Here is a 19,537-nt window from a genome sequence, read left to right on the forward strand (position 1 = left end):
TGAATTCCTAAAAATCGATGGTTTTCTCTCGTTTTTCGCTGATATCTTTGAAACTAAAATAGATACGGCAAAAGTTTAAATGGCAAATTTATTCATTTTTTAGTGCTCTGCAACAATATGTAATCATTTTATTTTCATAAAAAACGCGTTTTTGTGCAGCTCATTTTTCGTCAGAGTTTACATTTTGGTGTGAACTACAAAACGTAATTTTTTCGACCTTCCTCGTCGATGGAATAAACACGAAGAATAAGACTCAACAATGTGATGGAAAGAATCCGAGGAATCGCCGAACGATGCACAGGATTCATGGTAACGATTTCGTAGGTTCCTCAACAATTTTCTAGCGCAAACGATCGTGTCGGAACAACAGTCGTTCAGGCCTCTTGGAACACTCATTCTCTGTTTTGTTCCACTCGAATGTCTTTACAAATTTTCGCGAAAGGCAAAGCCGATGAGCCATGAAAAATCTTCACCACTCAATTGTTTTTTTTTTTTACGAAAAACGTAATCGGTGGCGCGTGTAGATGCATCGCACCGAGACTGCGAGATGAAAAGAGCCACGAGGAGGAAACCAAGGTCTCCAGAAAGTCAAGGTCAAAAGGGGGCTCCCCAGAAGAGAGCGACGCAACGGACGAGATTTTTTCGCTTTTTTCTCTCCTGGCCCCTTGCACGACAGAGTGTAAACAGAACGACGGGACACGCGGTGACGCAGTTTATACGGCAACCCGCTTCTTCTTTCTCCTTTTCGTTTCCTCTCGCTCATCAACATCGTTACAAAGGGTCAGAGATCCCGCGACGCAAAATTTCAAGTACAAAGGTTTGCCCTGCAGGTTGCCCCTCAGTTCGCACATGCGATCAAACTTTTCTGCACGCGCATCGGGTACGGGAACCCACGGGCCTGTAAACCGTAAAAACATTGCTCGATTGTGCCACGGCATGGTTAATAAGAACGAGAACAAGCCCAGCTTGAGAGAAGTTCGAATTGAAACGGAGTTCTGCTTCTTCCAGCGCTTATGCTCCAATGAACTCGCTACCAGTTTTGCATTCACTCGCTTTTTTTTCTCTCCTCGCTCTCGGCCCGGAAGCCCATCTCCGTCCCGATAATAATGCCGGTACCCAAACGGGTTTCAGTACAGATGGCGTTATTACGGTTGTCATAAAATTTATCATACGTCACACGCTTCTTATTTATTAGCAAGCGAAAAAGTACAGATGCATTTGCGAAATTCTCCGTTGCCGCCTATTAATGAAACCGGATTATTTTCTATCCTTGCGACCTTTCGCTCGATTTATTTTTATTTTCCCACTATCCGATCCATTCGTTTTGGTTTACTTCTCTAAACAGCTTCGAGCTCTTTCGTCAATGCTTTCGAGCTGTTCGGTTTTCAACGTTTCCTTTCCTTTCGTTTTTACTTGAAAAGAAATCATTTAGACGCGATGACGAACAATTTCGGTAAATTTTTCCGTTCAATTTATCGATTCTTCGAAAAAAAGCCAGTTTTTAGTCAAGTGGAAAATATGTTTGTCATTAGAATAGTGAGACTATTAGCTCTAAGCGCGAAAAATAAAGTGTGTTCAAATGTAGTCTAATCAGTTACACAACGTTTTTGTAGACTATCGCACCCTACATTGTGGTCACTGATGTTTCGTAAGGAAAAAAAGAAATGATAAAAAAACACTGACAACCGAATACGCGATTCGTTTTTATCTTCATCTTCCTTGTTTACGTTCACGTCGGTCTGTTATAGAAAGGATGCAGAAAACTAAGGAGCAGTGAAAGGAGATACCTGCTGTCGTTACAAGTTTCTGGCCGTATAATGCGCAGGAAAAACAGCCCATGCACGTGTGACGTCCATGACGTCGTTATATCTATCGAACTAAGCTGGATATCCTGTATACCTTCGAGGCTAACAATAAGACACAGAAACTCAATTCTCTCCCGTCTCTAGAAGATGAGATAGAAGCTGGGCGAAGTTTTCAAAATGAATTTCCGAGTTAAGGGGCTCACCTGGTGCGGCAGCCGAATTTCTTGGGGTATTTTCGCGATTTTTTTGCGGCGAGGGAAACAAAAATAGACCTTTGAAAGTCGAAGGGTTCGTTTATTGGTTTTTCAACTCTGTGATAGAATCTTTTAACTCTGATATCTCGGGTTAATTCGGTGTAAAACTACTCCACAGGAACCCATGTGTTTCTCCATGGTCTTCACGATTCCGGGGGATTGGTTAATCTGAGATGAAAATACCAAAGAACGTTTCGATTTGTAAAGTAGTTAATATCGCCTGAACTAAAATCATGCAGAGATAAATATTGAAGGATTATTGAGCTAGGAAAGATTTTTGAGAATTGAAATTTTGTATATTTCGAAGCGCGAAAATCCCTTAATTTTTAAAATTCCTGTACGATTTTAGTTCAGATAGAAAAACCAATAAATGAAGCCTTCGAATTTCAAAAGTCTATTATTCTTTCCTCGCCGCTAAAAATTGCGAGAACGCCCCAAAAAATCCGGCTGCCACACACAGTGACCCTTCTTGTAATTTCACGAAATGTGCTCATTTTATTCGTCATTCAAATTTCATAGTTCCAATTGACAGTTGAAAGTACAGAGAATAAAATTGTCCGCATTATTTTGATGACGAATACCGAAACCGAAAATCCATGAACATTCCGGTCGAGCGATTTTGGTTTCATGAGAGAAACGAGCCTGTGCTCGAATGTTCGAAAATCAGGTTAACGCTCGAGTCCCCACGGCTAATTCTTTTGTGCTTGTCCACAACTCGAAATCTTTGAACACTCCTATAGAGGACATACGAACCCATGAAACTACGACTAATCTCCATATCGCTGTTACAATCATGTTTACAAATAAATGTAAATAAATTGTTGAAAAACGAGATTCTCACTAAAAATTAAAGGACCTTGGATCTCAAACTGAGAAAATGCGACACTTTTTACAGACCATGTGTACAAAAATTATTGAACTTTTAAATATAACGACAAGGCGTCGAGTAAAATATGTTGTCGAGCTCAATACAGTGAATCACAGTAGTCGATTTTCCCCGAAACGGTTAACAAAAATATTCAATAACACGGAACGAATTGCAATGGAAGAAAAAAAAATGCTTAACGCGAAGAGTCGTTGTTCAGAGGTAAAAAGAGCACGTGGCGATGTTTTGAAGCATTCACATTGCAACGTTCGTACGCATAAAACAGAGAGGCGTTCAACCGATGCGCATGCGCGGTCGATCTGTTCAGCAAGCTTGCTCGCAGGATCTGTCAGAGAACGAACTTGTACACTGTGCCATACGAGAAGTCTTGATTGAAACCGCCGGTGACTTTAGACTCGTTCGGACGTTCTGTAAGGACGTTGATAATTCGTCGAGCTGATTCCGAATCGCGGTGCGAGAGAAATATACTTTAAAGTTTAAACAGAATCGCGACGCTACTTAATTATTGGATACGAATGAAAAAGTTTGGATAAAAGTGCAAATCACGGTCCTTAATGTCTTCGGTACACGAGTGATTTGAAGGTACGAAAAAAACTGTTTCCACGATTTAATCACGACGAAATGGACCGAATTTTCACAAACATGGACTATCGAAAACCACCGCAGTGATTACACGAAACAAAGTTCTTAAAAAATCCGTTGAAATCCCATGGTACGTTAGAAATACACTAAACTTGTCTACAATAGATTTTATTACCTCGATATTCCCAATTTATCGTCACGTTATAGATGCAATCGAAAAAATTACGGAATCGTAATGGACAAGGTTGTTGGAATCGAAGTTGCTAAGATCGAGGCTTGCTACCATTGAGATTGTCAAGGTCGCCAATGCTCCGATCGTAATAGCTAAAATTGCCATTGTTTAAATCGAAATTGCTAAAGATTTCATTCTTCAACCATCCAAATGTTCGATTCGAAAATTATTACTTCATTATACATTCACAGCACGAACTGGAGGGAGCCATATTTTATTTAAAAAAAACGAATGCAATTTTCAAATTATCGAACCCCAACGCTTCGAACGTGAACAATTCAAAATTAATAGGATAAATGAAAAAAAAAAAAAAAAATTAAATCCAACAAATTTAGCCTTTTTAATCAAGGTTGTAATCCGTATCTACCGAATAACTGAAAATTCTCTCAGTCGCGATACTTAACCTTGCTTCTATCACACTCATTTTTTGCTTGAATATTTATTCCACCGGGACTATAAAGACCTCACTCTGCATTACGGATCAAATCTGCAACAAGCAAAATGATTTTCAACCTGACATCGAAAAATATTACGAAACACAGTTTATTGTGGATTTATCAACAAAAGTCGCAGAAAAAATATAATTTCCCGTGTTTACGAATATATATATTCAACAATGAAATGAAAACTTTTTAAGGTAGAAAGTGAGTCATCAATTTTATTCGAGTGGAAATTATAAAAAGATTCATTGCAATTCTTCAAAGCATCGAATTTACGAAGCATTTTTGAAAATTCCAAATTTTCAAATCCCCTTCAACTTGACTTACCACGAATCGGCTCGAAATTTTTAGTCTCAATACCGAAACTCAACGGGAAAAAATCCTGTGGACTGACTTCCATATCGACTCAATAATAATTCGTGTTGACTCTTTGAAATCTGAGCTCGTGTGACACTCACGTGCTCATAGAGAAAGCAACAGAACGTCCGGCGATTATACACGCTGGCATTATTATTATCGTTATAGAGACGCGATATAAGTTGCAACAAAAGCGTGGCACCGACTTAACCCAAGCACTTGGATTGGAAACATTGCTTTTAATGCTTCTCCACGAGGGTCGTAGGATGCGTTGATAAACTTTCAATACTAATGTTTTTATTTGAAGAAAGAAACGTTTCCGTTCGTCCATAGCAATATTACGCGGGGGAAAGGAATGAGAAGATGCGTGGGTGTGATTCAGTGGCTGACAATGCGCGTGATCGAAAGGCAGACTCGTGATTGACGTTTGCACCATCGCACCTGTTGATTCGAAAACTAAAGTTCCCATTTGGTAACGACGACCCAATACGCAATGTTTATTGTCAATATTTCATTTTCGAAGACCGGAAAGTCTCGTGACATTTAACTAAATATTTTCTTTATCATTACGTTTTTCAACTCATTTACTAACGTATTCAGCTCGCATATTAATGTCGAAGCTGGCCATTTATTCTGACAGAGAATAAATCGATTGGTCAAAGTTTCAAATGTTTTTCCAGATTTTCAAGTTTATCGAACCGTCTGCGACGAATCCAGGGTCGAGTGATCATTCGAAATTGAGACGGTCGATGGAATATTATAACACGATATATAAATAAATTAAATAAATAATATAAATATAATAAATTAAATAAAGATAATATCAATAAATTCTTGGAATGTTTCGTTCGTCTGATCCATCAGCGATTGGTCGATCAATCTTCTCATGTCCTTGCGTGCCTATCCTTGCTTGTCGTTTGAGTCGTCAATTGTTTAGCCGTGTCGAATCAAAAATGACGATCGCCCGAGACGACTCGTGATCTTCCTGTTATCTATTTGTTTTTCACATGATTTCACGAGTCAGGGAATCTCTGCGTATCGTATTGGTATAAGAAAGAGGTTTTAGTCTCATCCGGCCACATTTCCGTCTGTATTGTGTAACACGGAACATCCTGCATCGCACATTAGTCTGATTTTTGCTTTTGCGAACCGAGTGACGCCGATTGGTATAAACTGCGCAAATATTCAAAGGTACATTAGATTATTTAATGTTTTACAATATTTTTCACATTCGCTATTAATTTAGTTACAACTTTGCAGTTCGCCGATACATTGAATTGACAAAATTTCGAAAACGATTGTTCATAATAATCCACTGAATAATCCAATCCTTGAAATATTTTCGTGCATTAAACATTTTGTTGGAAATTTGTCTGCACATAATTATGAAAAATTCTTCGTTCAAATATTCAAAAATAATTAAATTTGGGCCTTTACCGTTGATGTATACTGTCGAATAAATATTGCTCAACTAATCTCAATTCTCATTGCTTTTCCATCCTCGTGAATAGTCCGCTTTCAATAGTTGTTGAGTGGTCGCCGAGAGCGAGCACTTCGACAGGTAGTCGTGTGCATAATCTTCCGACAGTCATCGCGCTATCACATGCGCTATGAAGTAGTGTACCCAACGCTGCATTTCATTGTAAACGTATCTTTTACCGGACGGTTCAATAGATCCGCTGAAACCAAAGAAGCAACGTACGATTTAACACAATTATTGAGTCGGTTATTACGTAGAAAAATGTGAGGAATTTATTTAACGTAGAAAAAACGAATTTTTTGTTCGCTTCGAAATGGCAACGATTCGAACGATTTCGTTGAGCGCCCGTCACTTCGAGAATTTAAAAGTTGAATGAATTTTTCCTAATCATGAAGACACAAATTTCGCGTGTTTTCCCTAAAGCGAAAAATGAATTTTAAAACAGCATTCATGATGTTTATTTATTGAAAGTTTTATCAGAACTTCGTTGCTTGATAATTTCACAATAATTTTCTTAATGTGTGTTATCGACCGGTGCCGAATGATAATTTCACACACAACAAACTACTTCGATACGTTAGTGATCAATCATACTCCAGCTCCAGTGGAAAATCATATTTTTTTCTGATTCATTAAAAACGAATTTTCGACGAATTGTTTTCGCATAAAAAAACCCCTTTCCGCGTAATGAGATGCTAAAATTTGTCTAGATCACCTTCGAGTAAAATCACGGTGGCTCGTTCATAAAATCGTTTTAAACACGCGCACGCTTGAATAAAAGTACAAACAAACAAAAATTGCATTACAATGTGCAAACATGAATGCTACATTTCCAACAATTAATCTGAAGGCAGAGCCTTCTTGCAAAACAAGCGTGTCAGTGTTGAGGTATGCTAAGTCATTATTAACGGGATAAAATGAATATCGATAAGGCTTTTGTCTACATGAATAATGAATGGAAATCAATAATAATGTGCATAAAAACGTGGAAGTTCCATTTGCTTCTTTTTCAATACCATTTGAAGCACTTTCTCTACTCATCTCTCCACATCTAATTGTTCTCATTTAATGGGTTCTCATTTATCAGCCACAAAAATAGAATCATTTTACTCCTCTTAAGGGGTCTACTCTAATTAGATGGGCAAAAAAAAGACTGTTTTCACGAATTTTTTTGAACGGTATAAATCATAAATATGGATATAAAAAGTGTTAGACCTGAAAATTACACTTTTAAGATACACAAAAATTTTTTTTCATTTTTATTTCACTCAGTTTTCGTACGGAAAAATGGGGCGAAGACGAGTCGAAAAAAAAGATGGGTGTACGCTATTGATAAAACCTCTGGAATGGATGATCGGGGAAAAAAAAATTGGTTTAAGATTCTGTAGGGAAATGGCTATAACGCGTAACATACGATTTTTTATTTTCTTAAAAATGACAAAGTGACGATCATTTTTCCAAAAAATACGAAAAAGCACGTTTTTATTCATCGTTTTTTGCAAAAACAAATAGTTCGCTATAGCTATGACCATAAAGAACATGTGGTAAAAATTTGGTAAGGATTGGTTGAATAGTTTCGGAGATTTTATCAACGAGCCGTCCAAAAACGTAATTTTGAGAAAAAAGTATTTAAACACAGGCAGGTACGCGGTGCCGCTCTCGGCAGTGCGTTTTAGCGCTCAGACAGCCGAGTAAACGTCGCTCAAAAGTACACTTAGACTGCTCGGATATTTATAAAATTTTAGTATGATACTTTTAAATATGTATACTTTCGAAGGATGCAATAAAAAAATTGATTTTTCGAAAATTCTATTTAGGGTGGACCCCTTAATATTTATTTTGGCTTCCACAAATTTTCTCTACAAAATTCATTGACAGTTATCTCTGTTGTTCACAGGGTGGCAACCCAACTCATAAGTGGAAATGGAAATCACCTTTTCTTGAAGGAGCAACAGCGAGGTCTTGCCCAAAGAGTCAATTTTTCTTTACGAGTATTTTAAAAGTCGTCATCCTACGCATTCTAACTTGATCGATCATTCCAATATTTGCATAAACGTTAGAAAGTATTTATTTTTAAAAAAACGGGACAATGGCGAGATACGAGATAAAAAATGATTACGATCGTGAAAATCGGCGGGAGGTCAGACTCACTGGTTACAGCGTACACGGTGAGCCGGTGCACAATGGCAAATCGAGAACTCTAGATTTAACTAGAGACATCGAGGATAGACTCGGTAATGCAGAAGATCCTGAGCGTCGAACGAAATCGACTAACGGAAACGGTGAGTTTGATCAAGAAAATTATGGAGATCAATTCCGTTTGCAATTGTCAATTTCTCGATTCATTCGAATATTAACCCTTAGTGTGCATCTGGGGTCAGGTTGACCCCAACATTTTTTTCTCCCATAATGAATAGCATTTACAGATGAGCATCTCATAAGTAAAACCCCCAATATTAAGAAATCGTTATCCCCTCTCTAAAAGTAGGGAGCATAGCCACTTTATACTCCAAAATAAATACACTTTTTGGAACGGTTGCAAAGTGAACTATTTTTTCCTTAAAGCATGAACCCTTGTCTGTAAAACTCTGTAAGGATTTTTTTCAAAACTCAAAATTTAATTTTTTACGAGAGATTTAACCGAAAAAGTGCCGTTTATGCGCACTATCAACTTTGAGCACGTTTTTGAACAATGAAAAAAGATTTTTTTGGAAATCCGACTTTGCAGCCTCAAAGTTGGATCAATTCACTGCAAAAAGTGACTAAACCTTTTATTCCGAAAAGCGCATAGTTACCGAGATATTCGATGTCAAAAATGCCCTGGGGTCACAGTGACCCCGTGTGCACGAAATGTCTCGCTGTGAAGGTGTGCACACTAAGAATTAAAACATTGTATTATTTCGTAATTTCTCTTGAAGACAGAACATTTCTATAGATAAAAACACTCGTGGAAATAAAATTCTCGAAGAAAATTGAAAAAAAAAAACGTACACACAATCGCTGTTTTAACATCAATAGAAATAGTTGATTTTCTCTCATAACTAAGAAATTGCATGACCATCGACAGGATCTGGAGAGAAAAATCGAGCTACAGAATGCAAAGTACGATCGGATCCTGATACCAAGTAATGATAAGCGAGCGTTGTTTGTATCGACGTGAATGACGTACGCTACATGTAATTCATGATATTTTATAATTGGCATCAAGAGCGACATGCATGGTCGTTTTAATTGGACCGCAATTTTCAAACACTCGTTTGTTCATCCGTGCAGGTTTATTCCATTGTTGTCTTGCACGAAGAATTTATCAAAAAATATAAATCGTGCTACTGGACTTCATATTACAGCACTGCAAGAAAATAATGACTCGTTTATTACGAATTTCGATCGACAACGTTCAAGAGATAAATACATTTTTAAAGGTAGTAACGATCTCCTCAAATTACGAAAGAGATTCTATTCAATGGGATCGTACAGTGCTCCATTTCTTTGAAGGTCGCGTAGCGAATAATGAATTATTTTCTGACATAGGACATGCATAAACGGAGATAGGCATGGTGTACGCTTGCAGACCATTTGTATAATTTGAAACCACACGTCGAGTCTCATTTTTCCAAGAGATGTAAACGACACAACGAGACCAAATGAAATATTCAATTGCTGTCGTGCACTCGTGCGAATGAAAAAATTCAAATCACATGATTTTGCCCTCTGGCTGTGTATTATTTACTAGTTTTATACGGTGATTGACCCAAGCAAAGAGACTCGACGTTGAGATAATGGCGTTAAAGTACTCTTCCAATTACGACGTTTTAATCAATTCCCAAGAGATCAACGTCCTTTAAAGAAGACGCTTGTTCCGACGTTAATATTATGTCAGCAGTGTCAGAGCGTGTGTAGTCAAGGGGGCCAATTAAAATCGCGTATCTGTAAACGTAAATGTGAGCACGTCATAAAAGTGTAATTTATGAATTGGTCAAGGCATTTCTCGGAGCAGTCACCTGCGTCCGAGGCTGACCTAGAGACGCAAAGCCTTCATTACTGATACTTATTATAACCATACTTACTCCGGACTAATATGAACGAACGAGCTGAGCAATTTTTCAATCGACCCTGCATAAACAACGCGTGCAATCTCCTACAATTGAATACTGAAATCGGCATCTGTTTCGGGCTCAATTATTATTTTTTAATTACCCCTGGACCAAGGACACGGATGGAACGAAGTATCATTTTTTATTATTCTACTCACGAGAGCAGAGTCCGAGTAGCCAAAAACATACATCAGGCATTCCGGTCTTGCTCTTGTCAGAAGCTTCCGTCACTCTTCGCCTTTTCTCTCTCTCTCTCTCTCTCTCTTCTTCCCTTTCCCATCGGATCTCTCCTTCCTCTATCTCACGAGTTTGCAAATTCGTCGACCCTCTTTGCTCAGTGGTAAAGTGATTTATATTTCCATGTAGAAAAAGTCTGGCAGCCGGAGCTACTAGTTTGCGTAGGATTGCTTGAGACCTCGTGAGTAAACGCGTGAAGCGTTTCATCTTTCACCTATTGGATTTCTCCTTTCTCTTTGCTTAATATCAACGCATCTCAATTACGAAATGAATCTTCTCGTGAAAACCGCACGAATCAACGGGGTCTCATTTGTAATGAGGCAAACTATGTACGAGAATTCAAAGTTTTTGAAAATTATGCCATGTTTCAGAGTCGCTCCATCTTATTGGTTTACTCAATCAATTCCGTTCACTCCTTCTCATCAAATTTTTGTGTTTCTAGCCTCCGATTCAACTTTCATGATCAGCCTTTAATTCGTGCATCAAAAGTTCTTAAGATGAGCCCGTTGATTAACTCTGCTCGGTGATTTTTCGATTTTACTGGCTGGCTCTGGATCACTGCGTTACTCTTGTTTTGTCCAAACCTCTTTCCATTCGTCTCTGAATTCTGAATCACATTCTCGAATCTGCCAACGTTCTCGCTCACTTTCTGCAGTGAATCATCCCAAATCCTCGGCTGCAAAAGTTCAACGGATTCAATTAGTCTCTTTGGGAATACAAGAAAAATGATCTCGTTTTTTGGTCATTGCACAAAAGAGAAGTGGGACCAATCGCAACATTACCAAATTACGAAGCGCGAACGGATGACACTCGTAAGAAGTACTGATTGTTGCGACAGCGTATTGCCTCCGATCGACGTATGCGACACACTTTACTCAATGTCGTTGAAACCGAATTTTGACACAAGGAAGGTCGAAAATCCTTTTTCATTATTGTAGCCTTGCAGTGGATTGTATCAACGACATTTGCTGCCATTGAATTCAAATTCTGATGGCCTACGAGTGAAGCTACGTATATCAATGAAAATTTAAATGCTGCAAGAAAAAACTCGCCAATGTGGGACTGTCGGATGCGCTCCCAATTCACGTGACGCTGCTGCGAACCCATTTAGTGATTAATATCTCAAATTTTAGGATTTTCCTAAAATTCCGATTTCGTTCGATGAATCCGGAACGCCGATTGGGCAAGCAATTTTTGTGGACTATTAAATTGCGCCAGAAAGTTTAATCGAATCGTTTGCATTCTGTGGGTCAATTAGCATCGCGGAAATACGTAAACGTCCTGGACATCGTAGCAGGTGTGTCTCGACGTACGAAAAAGTCGATTCGGTCTGTGGTAGATTCCACGTGACGGCACAACAGCTTGAAATACACATTCGCTAAGTGAAAAGTTTGCCAATCGATTTTTCGGAACGTCGTAAATCAATAAGATTTCCTGAACTTTTATTTCACCACTCGCATACCATCTGGCACGCGCGACTTCATCTTCTTTGCATCAACTTTCTAAATGGGCTGTGTATTGAAAAACGGATTTTATTTAGACTCCAGCGAAATCCAGCGATTCTAAGTATTAATAAGAAATTTAACGTTGAATCCAAATTTTAAAATGCATTTTTTAAGCATCTTTCAATACCATTCGACTTCGAATAACTAGTTAAGAATAGTTCACCACAAGTATCAATGAAAAATACGGAGATTTCAGTCCCGTTAAAAAAAAAAAAAAAAAAAAACAAAATTGCTATGGATAAAAAGGTTGTTATTTCTAATGAATTTCAGCGCAATTCGACGTCGAAGGAGGGACCACAAAATCACCAGCCGTAAGATGGTTGAATCGAAAAATCAAGAGATCGTGTCAAATGAAATTATTGTACAAGAGAATACCGATACTCGATTGGTTACCAAAGTATCGGAAAGATTATATAGCCAACGATTTAGTGGCCGGTTTCACGGTCGGTCTAACGGTTATTCCTCAAGCTATTGCGTATGCAAACGTCGCAGGACTTCCTTTGCAGGTATTCATGCGATTTGCATACTAATGAGTCCAAGTGATAGCTTCAGAAAATTTGAACGAATCTGCTTTAAGCTGAAAACTGATTTTTGACGAACAAAATTGCAGTACGGCCTTTATTCGTCGTTCATGGCATGTTTCGTCTACACCATCCTTGGTTCCTGTAAAGATGTACCCGTGGGTCCAACAGCCATAGCGGCAATATTAACACGAGAAACTCTTGCAAAAGCGCATCTCGGTCCAGATTTTGCGGTTCTTCTGACTTTTATTTCGGGCTGCGTATCGTTGCTCATGGGAATTTTACAATTAGGTAAGTTACCAAATGGCAATTCTCCCATTACGGTAGAGCAGAATAGAACGAAGAATTCCTTGAATAAATTATGCAATCCCTCGCGCCAAATTGATTTTTATTCGGTACCAGCACGTACGGAAGTTACGCAATCCTAGAAAAAAAAATCATAAGTCAGTTTGGTGTTATAAATCACGATGAACGGAAATTCCAGCTGTTCAGGTCGTGCTTGCACAACAAATTCCTCAGCGTAATCGTTTTGTTAAACCGAAATTACTACATCACGAAAGCAATCACGCAGTTTTTCACGTTTCACAAATGAGTTAACGAAACGCACTAATCGCACCTCGATGCAGCTTCTAATGACAAAATTCACAAATGATCATTAACCGGCCAATGCGAACACAAAATTCATTTCAAATTTACGTTTTTTTTTTCCAAACGCTTGAAAATTATATATTTCTTCTACGTTTTCGACTCCAATATTTCAACCTTTACACTTTACCCTTTTACCCTATTAGTTGTGGTTATACAATGAAAAAAATCGTCCAAAAAATCCTATTGAAAAGTCAACGCTAAATTCAGATAAAAGAAAGAATATTTGCAAAAATTAGTGAGTTATAATTGAACAGTAAAAAAAAGTAGAGGCAACGGTCAATTTTGCAGCCTCTAATTATGCTGAATAAGAATACATTTTACTGTGGAAAAAGTGCAGTTGATCAGTTCGAGGTATTCGCCTTTTAAAAAATAATTTTACCGTTACCGAGCCTCAGATGACTAAACACGAGTCGAGGCGGTTTTAAGACCGAATGGTATCCGACACACTTCGACGATCTGCAATCGTCACTCTTTTGTTCGAGATTCGTCGATTCTTGAAACGCTTTAAGAATAACTGCAAATAAAAACAAAAGCTATTCAAATGTTCGTCGATAATGAACGCAATTTTATTGGGAATATTAATATTCGTAATGGAATAATATTCATGAATGAATTTTTTTAATTGCAATAGCTTTTTCTTTGCAATAATTATCTATAATTATTCCGTCGTAAAATAATTGTTTACGACGTTTTTAATCATCTAGCCTGTTCAATTCAACGTATGAAAAAGTATAGCGCTATTTATAAACGAGGAAAATAGGTTGCATCGTGTTAGCATGCACTTAAGTTTATCGTGTAAAATTATCTCGTTATCATAACTCCAAAACGACTGGAAAATTAGTTCAGTCGATCCGTCAATGTGGGCCATAATGAATAACTCAACGATGCAATATTCTACTAAGAAGTTTACCATTTTTCTGCCCACTAAGGTTTTTTGATCGATTTCATCTCTGGGCCGGTCTCAGTCGGATTCACTTCAGCTGGAGCAATAATTATAGCGACAAGCCAGGTAAAGGACATTTTGGGAATCGAATTCACAGCTGGAAAATTCCTCCAGGTCTGGCGACTGGTATTCGAGCACATCGGCGAGATAAAGCTTTGGGATACTTTGCTAGGCGTCGTTTGCATGATCGTGCTCTTCGCTTTGAGGGTCAGTTTTGTCGAATAAGTATTCAATCGCCATGAAATATTCTCATGCGTGTTGAACGATTTATTGAACATTAACGATTGTAATAACTCACGACGAATTTTATTGGCGATCGAACAGAAAGTCAAGGACATTCCGGTGATATCGAAAGACACAAAAAAACCAACGATTCTACAGATCATAGTTTCCAAAAGTCTTTGGTTCTTGTCGACCGCACGTAACATAATAGTTGTTGTCATCTGCGGTGTAATTTGCTGGATTTTGGAGAAACAGCTCGGCTCATCACCGGTCCGACTCACCGGTCACGTAAAAGAGGGTTTTCCAACATTCGAAATTCCTCCCTTCGAGGCTCGTATCGGTAATCAAACTTATGAATTTCTCGATATGATCTCGGTGATAGGATCCGGCTGTTTCGTTATACCGTTGCTCAGTCTCCTTGAAGGCATCGCACTCGCCAAAGCATTCTGTAAGTAGAAGACATTGATAACAAAACAAATTTCAATTTTTCCCAGGGAATTATGTTGCTATTTAACTAACGCAAATTCATTTATCACTTTCCATAACCGATATTTGTCAAATCTATCACAAACCTCTTCAAGCTTATTGTACCAATAAAAAATCTTGGAACTGCAATATAATTATTGCTTGCAGCGGATGGCAAGCCCGTCGACGCGACTCAAGAGATGCTTGCGATAGGAGCGTGTAACATTGTATCTTCATTCGTACATTCAATGCCAGTCAGTGGTGGCCTCAGTCGAGGAGCAGTGAATCACTCCTCTGGCGTTAAAACAACCCTCGGCGGTGTTTATACGGGAATTCTCGTTCTCGTATCTCTACAATTCCTCACACCTTATCTCTATTACATTCCCAAAGCTGCCCTTGCAGCTGTTATCATCGCTGCGGTTGTCTTCATGGTTGAGCTCCAAGTTGTTAAACCTATGTGGAGAACAAAGAGTGAGTTACAACAAACTTTTTTCAGAGTTAAAAAAATAGATTTTTTCGTCTCGAAAGAAGACAACTTTTGCCATCCTTTGCATGGTCTCTTGCATAACCATGAATCTAACCAATAAGAATTCCTACTTTGTTTTGAAATACTGAACTGTATACGATAGAACCGAGACTGACTCACCTTTTTTCAGAAATTGATTTGATCCCTGCTCTTGTAACTTTTCTCTGCTGCCTCTTCGTGCGACTAGAGGTTGGCATAATGATTGGAATCGGTATAAATCTTCTGTTCCTCCTTTATGCATCAGCGAGGCCTTCGTTACGAGTGCGCAAAATAACGGTGAGTTGAGAAACATTGCTTTCCTCATTTCGAAAACAGGTCCATAGGAATTTTCATATGCGTCCGAAAAATTCTGGAATCATGAGTGTTGTTATTCAAACGTTCCATGAAAAAAAAAAACGTAGAAACATTAAACGAGGGATTTTCTAATTTAGTTGGAAGAATAATTTCAATTTCTTTCGTTCAATTTCAATCACTCGATCTAGTTAAAAATAATTTTTCATCACTGTTATTGAAGAGTACCAATGGTTGCGAGTATTTGGCCATAACTCCGGACAGGAGTATCTCATTCCCAAGTGTCGAATACGTCCGTGCAATTATAAGTAAACAGGGAACAAAACAGGGAAACGCAGTGCCTGTTGTGATTGATTCAACCCACATACAAGCTGCTGATTTCACTGCTGCTAAAGTGAGTATGAAATATTTTGAAATGCAAAATCAACTTACAAGAAAATTTTATCAAATAGAAAATACAGGACAAGTAAGTGAAAAGAATTAACAGATATCTGTTGTTTTCAGGGAATAAAAAACTTGATTGAAGACTTTACAAGTAGGGGACAACCACTCATTTTTCACAATCTCAAACCGAGCATTGCAGCGATATTTAAAGGTGTCAAACCATCCGCTTTAAGACATTCTTCTAACGACAGTGAATTGAATGATATTCTCAAAGGTAAATGAATGATTAATATTTTTTTGTAATTCACTTTTTTTTGCACAAACAATAATTGTATTTTCTCAATAGCTACTGGTTAGTCATTAATTTTGTAACGTTAAGTTCATGTAACAATGCAAAGTTCATTTGACTCAAGACTTTTCCATCTTCTTCAACTGTTTTGTGTATCGATTCATTTCTCGGCAGAAGTTTCAACTATATCGACAATATCAGGGAGTAGACACTGAAGAGATGAAGAGAAAAAGAACAAAGCATCGCAAATAATCAATAAGAGAAACAGTATTAGAGACGAATGGTATTTTGCTGGATTCGAAGTGCCGAAAAGTCTCCAATGATTATGATAAACGGTAGAAGCCAAATGAAGAAAACGACGGAACAGAGTTGCGGCATCGATGGTACGATATAACTAGACGATAATCGATACATGGAAAAGACAAATCTACCATTGACACGTGTACTTGATTTTCTTAAATTTTAACGGAAATACATTGTTGTCGCTTAAAAAACTGAGTTTCATTCATTTTCCATTATTCACTAACGTACTCAGAGAACGGTGCTTACTGACTTTATCTTAGATGGAAGTTGTGTTTACTCAACATGATATAAATATGGAAGAAAAAGAATTTTTATTTCATCAAGAATGAATACACTCTCAACATTTATTCAGTATCATTCGCTCAAATTTCTAACTAGCTGACATGTTTGTCATTTTTATTTTATTACCATTGCTTCTATTCTTGGTAATTATAAAGAAATGAGGCTTCACCTCAATGCAGCTTATTATCGTTCATTATTAGTTGGAAATTATCTTTGTTACAATAGTTGGTAAAATTTCTTTCCTGGACTCAGCGCCATTGTGCCGGAAGCCATCCAAAATTGCAACGAAAAACTGAAAGCATGATCTTCCCAGTGTAGATTGTAATATGTGCCATATATTTTTATCCAAATTATGAATTCCTACAGAAGCTTTGCTCACGTGTGAACGGCTACTGATCAAAACTGTCTAGTTTAATTTTATATTAACTAGAAACACTTTCAAGTTCTTGAGAATTGAATCATCTTGTTGAATACTTATGCAGTGATCGATCTTCTCTAAAATTAGTTTAGTAATTGAATAATGATTAATTATTACCTCCAATATTACATCATTGGCAGTTTCGATAGTGACTTCTATACCTGCAGCGGAAGCAATGCTGCACCAGTTTGGCCATTTATTAAACCACAACAACATTGTCTGATGCAAATGCAGGTATGATTGAATAAAAGATTATTTAGTTTATCATCATTGATCGACCCATTTTATAACAGGAAGGGCTATTTTCCTCTGGTTAACATAAGACTAACAGTGATCTTCCTCTCAATCCACAAGCCTGTACCACAGATCTGCAAGGTTCTGCATTTGGCATTTTCTGGAAAAACAAGTAGCAAACTTTGTTATCTTTCATTATCGTAGAGTTTATTGTAAAAATAAAAATAAAATTTCTTATGAAACATCTTATACAAAATATTAAAAACATAGATACTTCATTTCCATGCAACGCAAAGTCTCACACAACCACAGTGAACGACGCTGAAGTTTCCAACGTTGGAGTCCAACGAAATGAATGAAAATAAAATGATTTATCCATCAGTTTTTTATTTCACGAATCATAATTGTGTAGATTGAAAAAATACAAAGTACAAATTCGACAGGAAATAAATTGGAGAATTACTGGAATTATTGGACAGTTTTTTAGATCATTTCGTTGGACTCCAACGTTGGAAACTTCAGCATCGTCCACAGTGACGTGTAGCATAATTCGATGTTTTGCACACGCATCCTTTCCTTGTTTTATGGTTCTTATTTGCAGGTTGCCGCAAAAATATATTCGTCCTTATCTGCACAAACAGTGTACGGTCCACACCAATCCTGTATTTTATGGAAAGTCCATCACTTAAAAAAATTGATATTTGCAAAATCAAAAAAAAAAGATCTACGAAATTGGACATGTAAATATTGAGGTGCCCTATGACAGACACATCCAGTTGCCTTTTCAAAAATTAGATAGGGAACAAACTGCAGAAAAGTTACAAGCACCACCAAAAGTGTGAAATTCTCTACCTCTGCCCGTGAAAACTATTAAACTGTGTAGAATTTTTAATTTTCTCGAGTATGGAAAAATCAGTTCTTTTAAAATTTTGCACGTTTTTACATGGCATTGTTGTAAATGAGTTTTCGAATGAAAAAAATTCTGTAGAAAACGCCTTAGCAAGCCGACTATCATAACCTATTTTTATGTTTTTTTTTCAAATGAAACTTACATAGTTGGCGAGATTTTCGCCATCCCGGATGATTCTTTGATAGCACACACGATATACATACAATTTAAATAAAATTACAGAACAATAAACAACAAAACAGAACACTGCAAACAATACAATTAACAACAAGGCGGGAATCGCCGTGAGATATACGTGTTTTATTTGAACTGGCGCAGCTCTGCTGCGATCGATTTGTTGATCAATCAGGGTACATTCTACTTGGACGCTGACAGCGTTAATAGCGCTATTTTGCGCTCGACTTGGCGTTGTAAACGCTACAAGCGTTTAGATGGGTGCGTTTATGGCCGTTTTCTCCGACACGGTTCGAATTCAGTTCAATTTTTTTCATACAGTTTCGAGATAGGATGAACCGAGTTTAAACTCAAATTAACGTCGGAGAAAAACTGTCAGCGTCCAAGTAGAATGTACCCAAAAATTTAACCTAACGTCCAAGTCTAGTTCAAAATAAATTAACACAGATGTGACTACGGTCGTTTTCTTCGATAAAGAAAAAAGATACGACAGAGATTCTCCACTTTGTTGACAGTCTAGTAAGACACATTTACATCTTTACCAGAAACATTTCAACCGAAATTTGATTGCACAACTACCACATATCAACTCTGCAGAACATTTTATTCGTAAATCTATAAATCGCAACTACTGTATCATAAAAATAAATAATATGAAAATATTATATCTAACGGTTCATTGTTTGAAAAAAATACTTCCATGAAATATCCAAACGTCATCCTGACGTTCACGTGTTTTGATCATTCAATGGGCAGAATGTCTACATTTGTAATATGAAAATCATTTTTCATATTTCGCGCACTCATATTTTTAAAAAAATCGTTGGTGCAGTTACTCACGGTTACAGGAACGGGCCTCGATCTTCTTCCTACCTTTTTCTCCCGCGATCCTTGCGATCTCCGTTTTCCTCGACGATCCTCTCCCTCTCTGTCTTCCTCTACGATCCTTTCGCTCTCCCTCTGCCTCTACGATTCTCTTGTCCTGCTCCATGGTTCTGATCATAAAAAACTTTCCACATATTTTCAACACACTTTTCTTCCAATGTTTTTTCGTC

At 37.6% G+C, this 19,537-nt stretch overlaps 1 protein-coding gene and 3 long non-coding RNA genes across 9 annotated transcripts; 1 reads left to right on the forward strand and 3 right to left on the reverse strand.

Annotated features, from left to right (window-relative positions):
- Positions 1-2,669: 2,669 nt before the first annotated feature.
- Positions 2,670-12,148, reverse strand: LOC122411192 (uncharacterized). Of its 2 annotated transcripts, XR_006261112.1 has the most exons (6): positions 11,150-12,148; positions 10,289-11,043; positions 5,994-6,235; positions 4,527-5,729; positions 4,164-4,246; positions 2,670-2,793 (listed from the first exon to the last, which is right to left on the reverse strand). It is a non-coding gene; the product is annotated as an uncharacterized lncRNA (long non-coding RNA). The 2 variants fall into 2 exon arrangements; XR_006261114.1 differs by lacking the exons at positions 2,670-2,793; positions 4,164-4,246; positions 4,527-5,729; positions 5,994-6,235 and adding an exon at positions 9,060-9,963 and having other exon boundaries at positions 10,104-11,043.
- Positions 3,198-16,387, forward strand: LOC122411162 (sodium-independent sulfate anion transporter-like). Of its 4 annotated transcripts, none has more exons than XM_043419756.1 (11): positions 3,198-3,657; positions 7,934-8,318; positions 12,143-12,378; positions 12,483-12,684; positions 13,971-14,191; positions 14,309-14,654; positions 14,840-15,142; positions 15,328-15,473; positions 15,712-15,882; positions 15,993-16,146; positions 16,336-16,387. In XM_043419756.1, the coding sequence occupies exons 2-11, from the start codon at positions 8,126-8,128 to the stop codon at positions 16,374-16,376; spliced, it is 2,013 nt and encodes a 670-aa protein (XP_043275691.1). In that variant the 5' UTR covers positions 3,198-3,657; positions 7,934-8,125; the 3' UTR covers positions 16,377-16,387. The 4 variants fall into 4 exon arrangements, with proteins under 4 accessions (XP_043275691.1, XP_043275699.1, XP_043275717.1 ...); XM_043419764.1 differs by having other exon boundaries at positions 3,198-3,527; XM_043419772.1 differs by lacking the exon at positions 3,198-3,657 and adding an exon at positions 5,640-5,747.
- On the reverse strand, positions 12,680-14,420 carry LOC122411186 (uncharacterized). The gene is made up of 4 exons (XR_006261106.1): positions 14,283-14,420; positions 13,952-14,183; positions 13,421-13,555; positions 12,680-12,817 (listed from the first exon to the last, which is right to left on the reverse strand). It is a non-coding gene; the product is annotated as an uncharacterized lncRNA (long non-coding RNA).
- Positions 14,985-18,592, reverse strand: LOC122411180 (uncharacterized). 2 transcript variants are annotated; one of them, XR_006261105.1, is made up of 6 exons: positions 18,451-18,592; positions 17,673-18,058; positions 17,282-17,558; positions 16,873-17,038; positions 15,318-15,546; positions 14,985-15,124 (listed from the first exon to the last, which is right to left on the reverse strand). It is a non-coding gene; the product is annotated as an uncharacterized lncRNA (long non-coding RNA). The 2 variants fall into 2 exon arrangements; XR_006261104.1 differs by having other exon boundaries at positions 16,873-17,051.
- Positions 18,593-19,537: the final 945 nt, after the last annotated feature.

Source organism: Venturia canescens, chromosome 1 (genome assembly GCF_019457755.1).
Source record: "Venturia canescens isolate UGA chromosome 1, ASM1945775v1, whole genome shotgun sequence".
Classification (NCBI taxonomy): domain Eukaryota; kingdom Metazoa; phylum Arthropoda; class Insecta; order Hymenoptera; family Ichneumonidae; genus Venturia; species Venturia canescens.

What these genes read in the sequence shown, in the direction of transcription:
- LOC122411162 (XM_043419756.1), top strand. Translation starts at nt 8,126, where the DNA reads ATGGCGAGATACGAGATAAAAAATGATTACGATCGTGAAAATCGGCGG. An exon ending in ACCTATGTGGAGAACAAAGA is followed by an intron (nt 15,143 to 15,327) that starts GTGAGTTACAAC and finishes ACCTTTTTTCAG; the next exon opens with AAATTGATTTGATCCCTGCT. An exon ending in CTGATTTCACTGCTGCTAAA is followed by an intron (nt 15,883 to 15,992) that starts GTGAGTATGAAA and finishes TGTTGTTTTCAG; the next exon opens with GGAATAAAAAACTTGATTGA.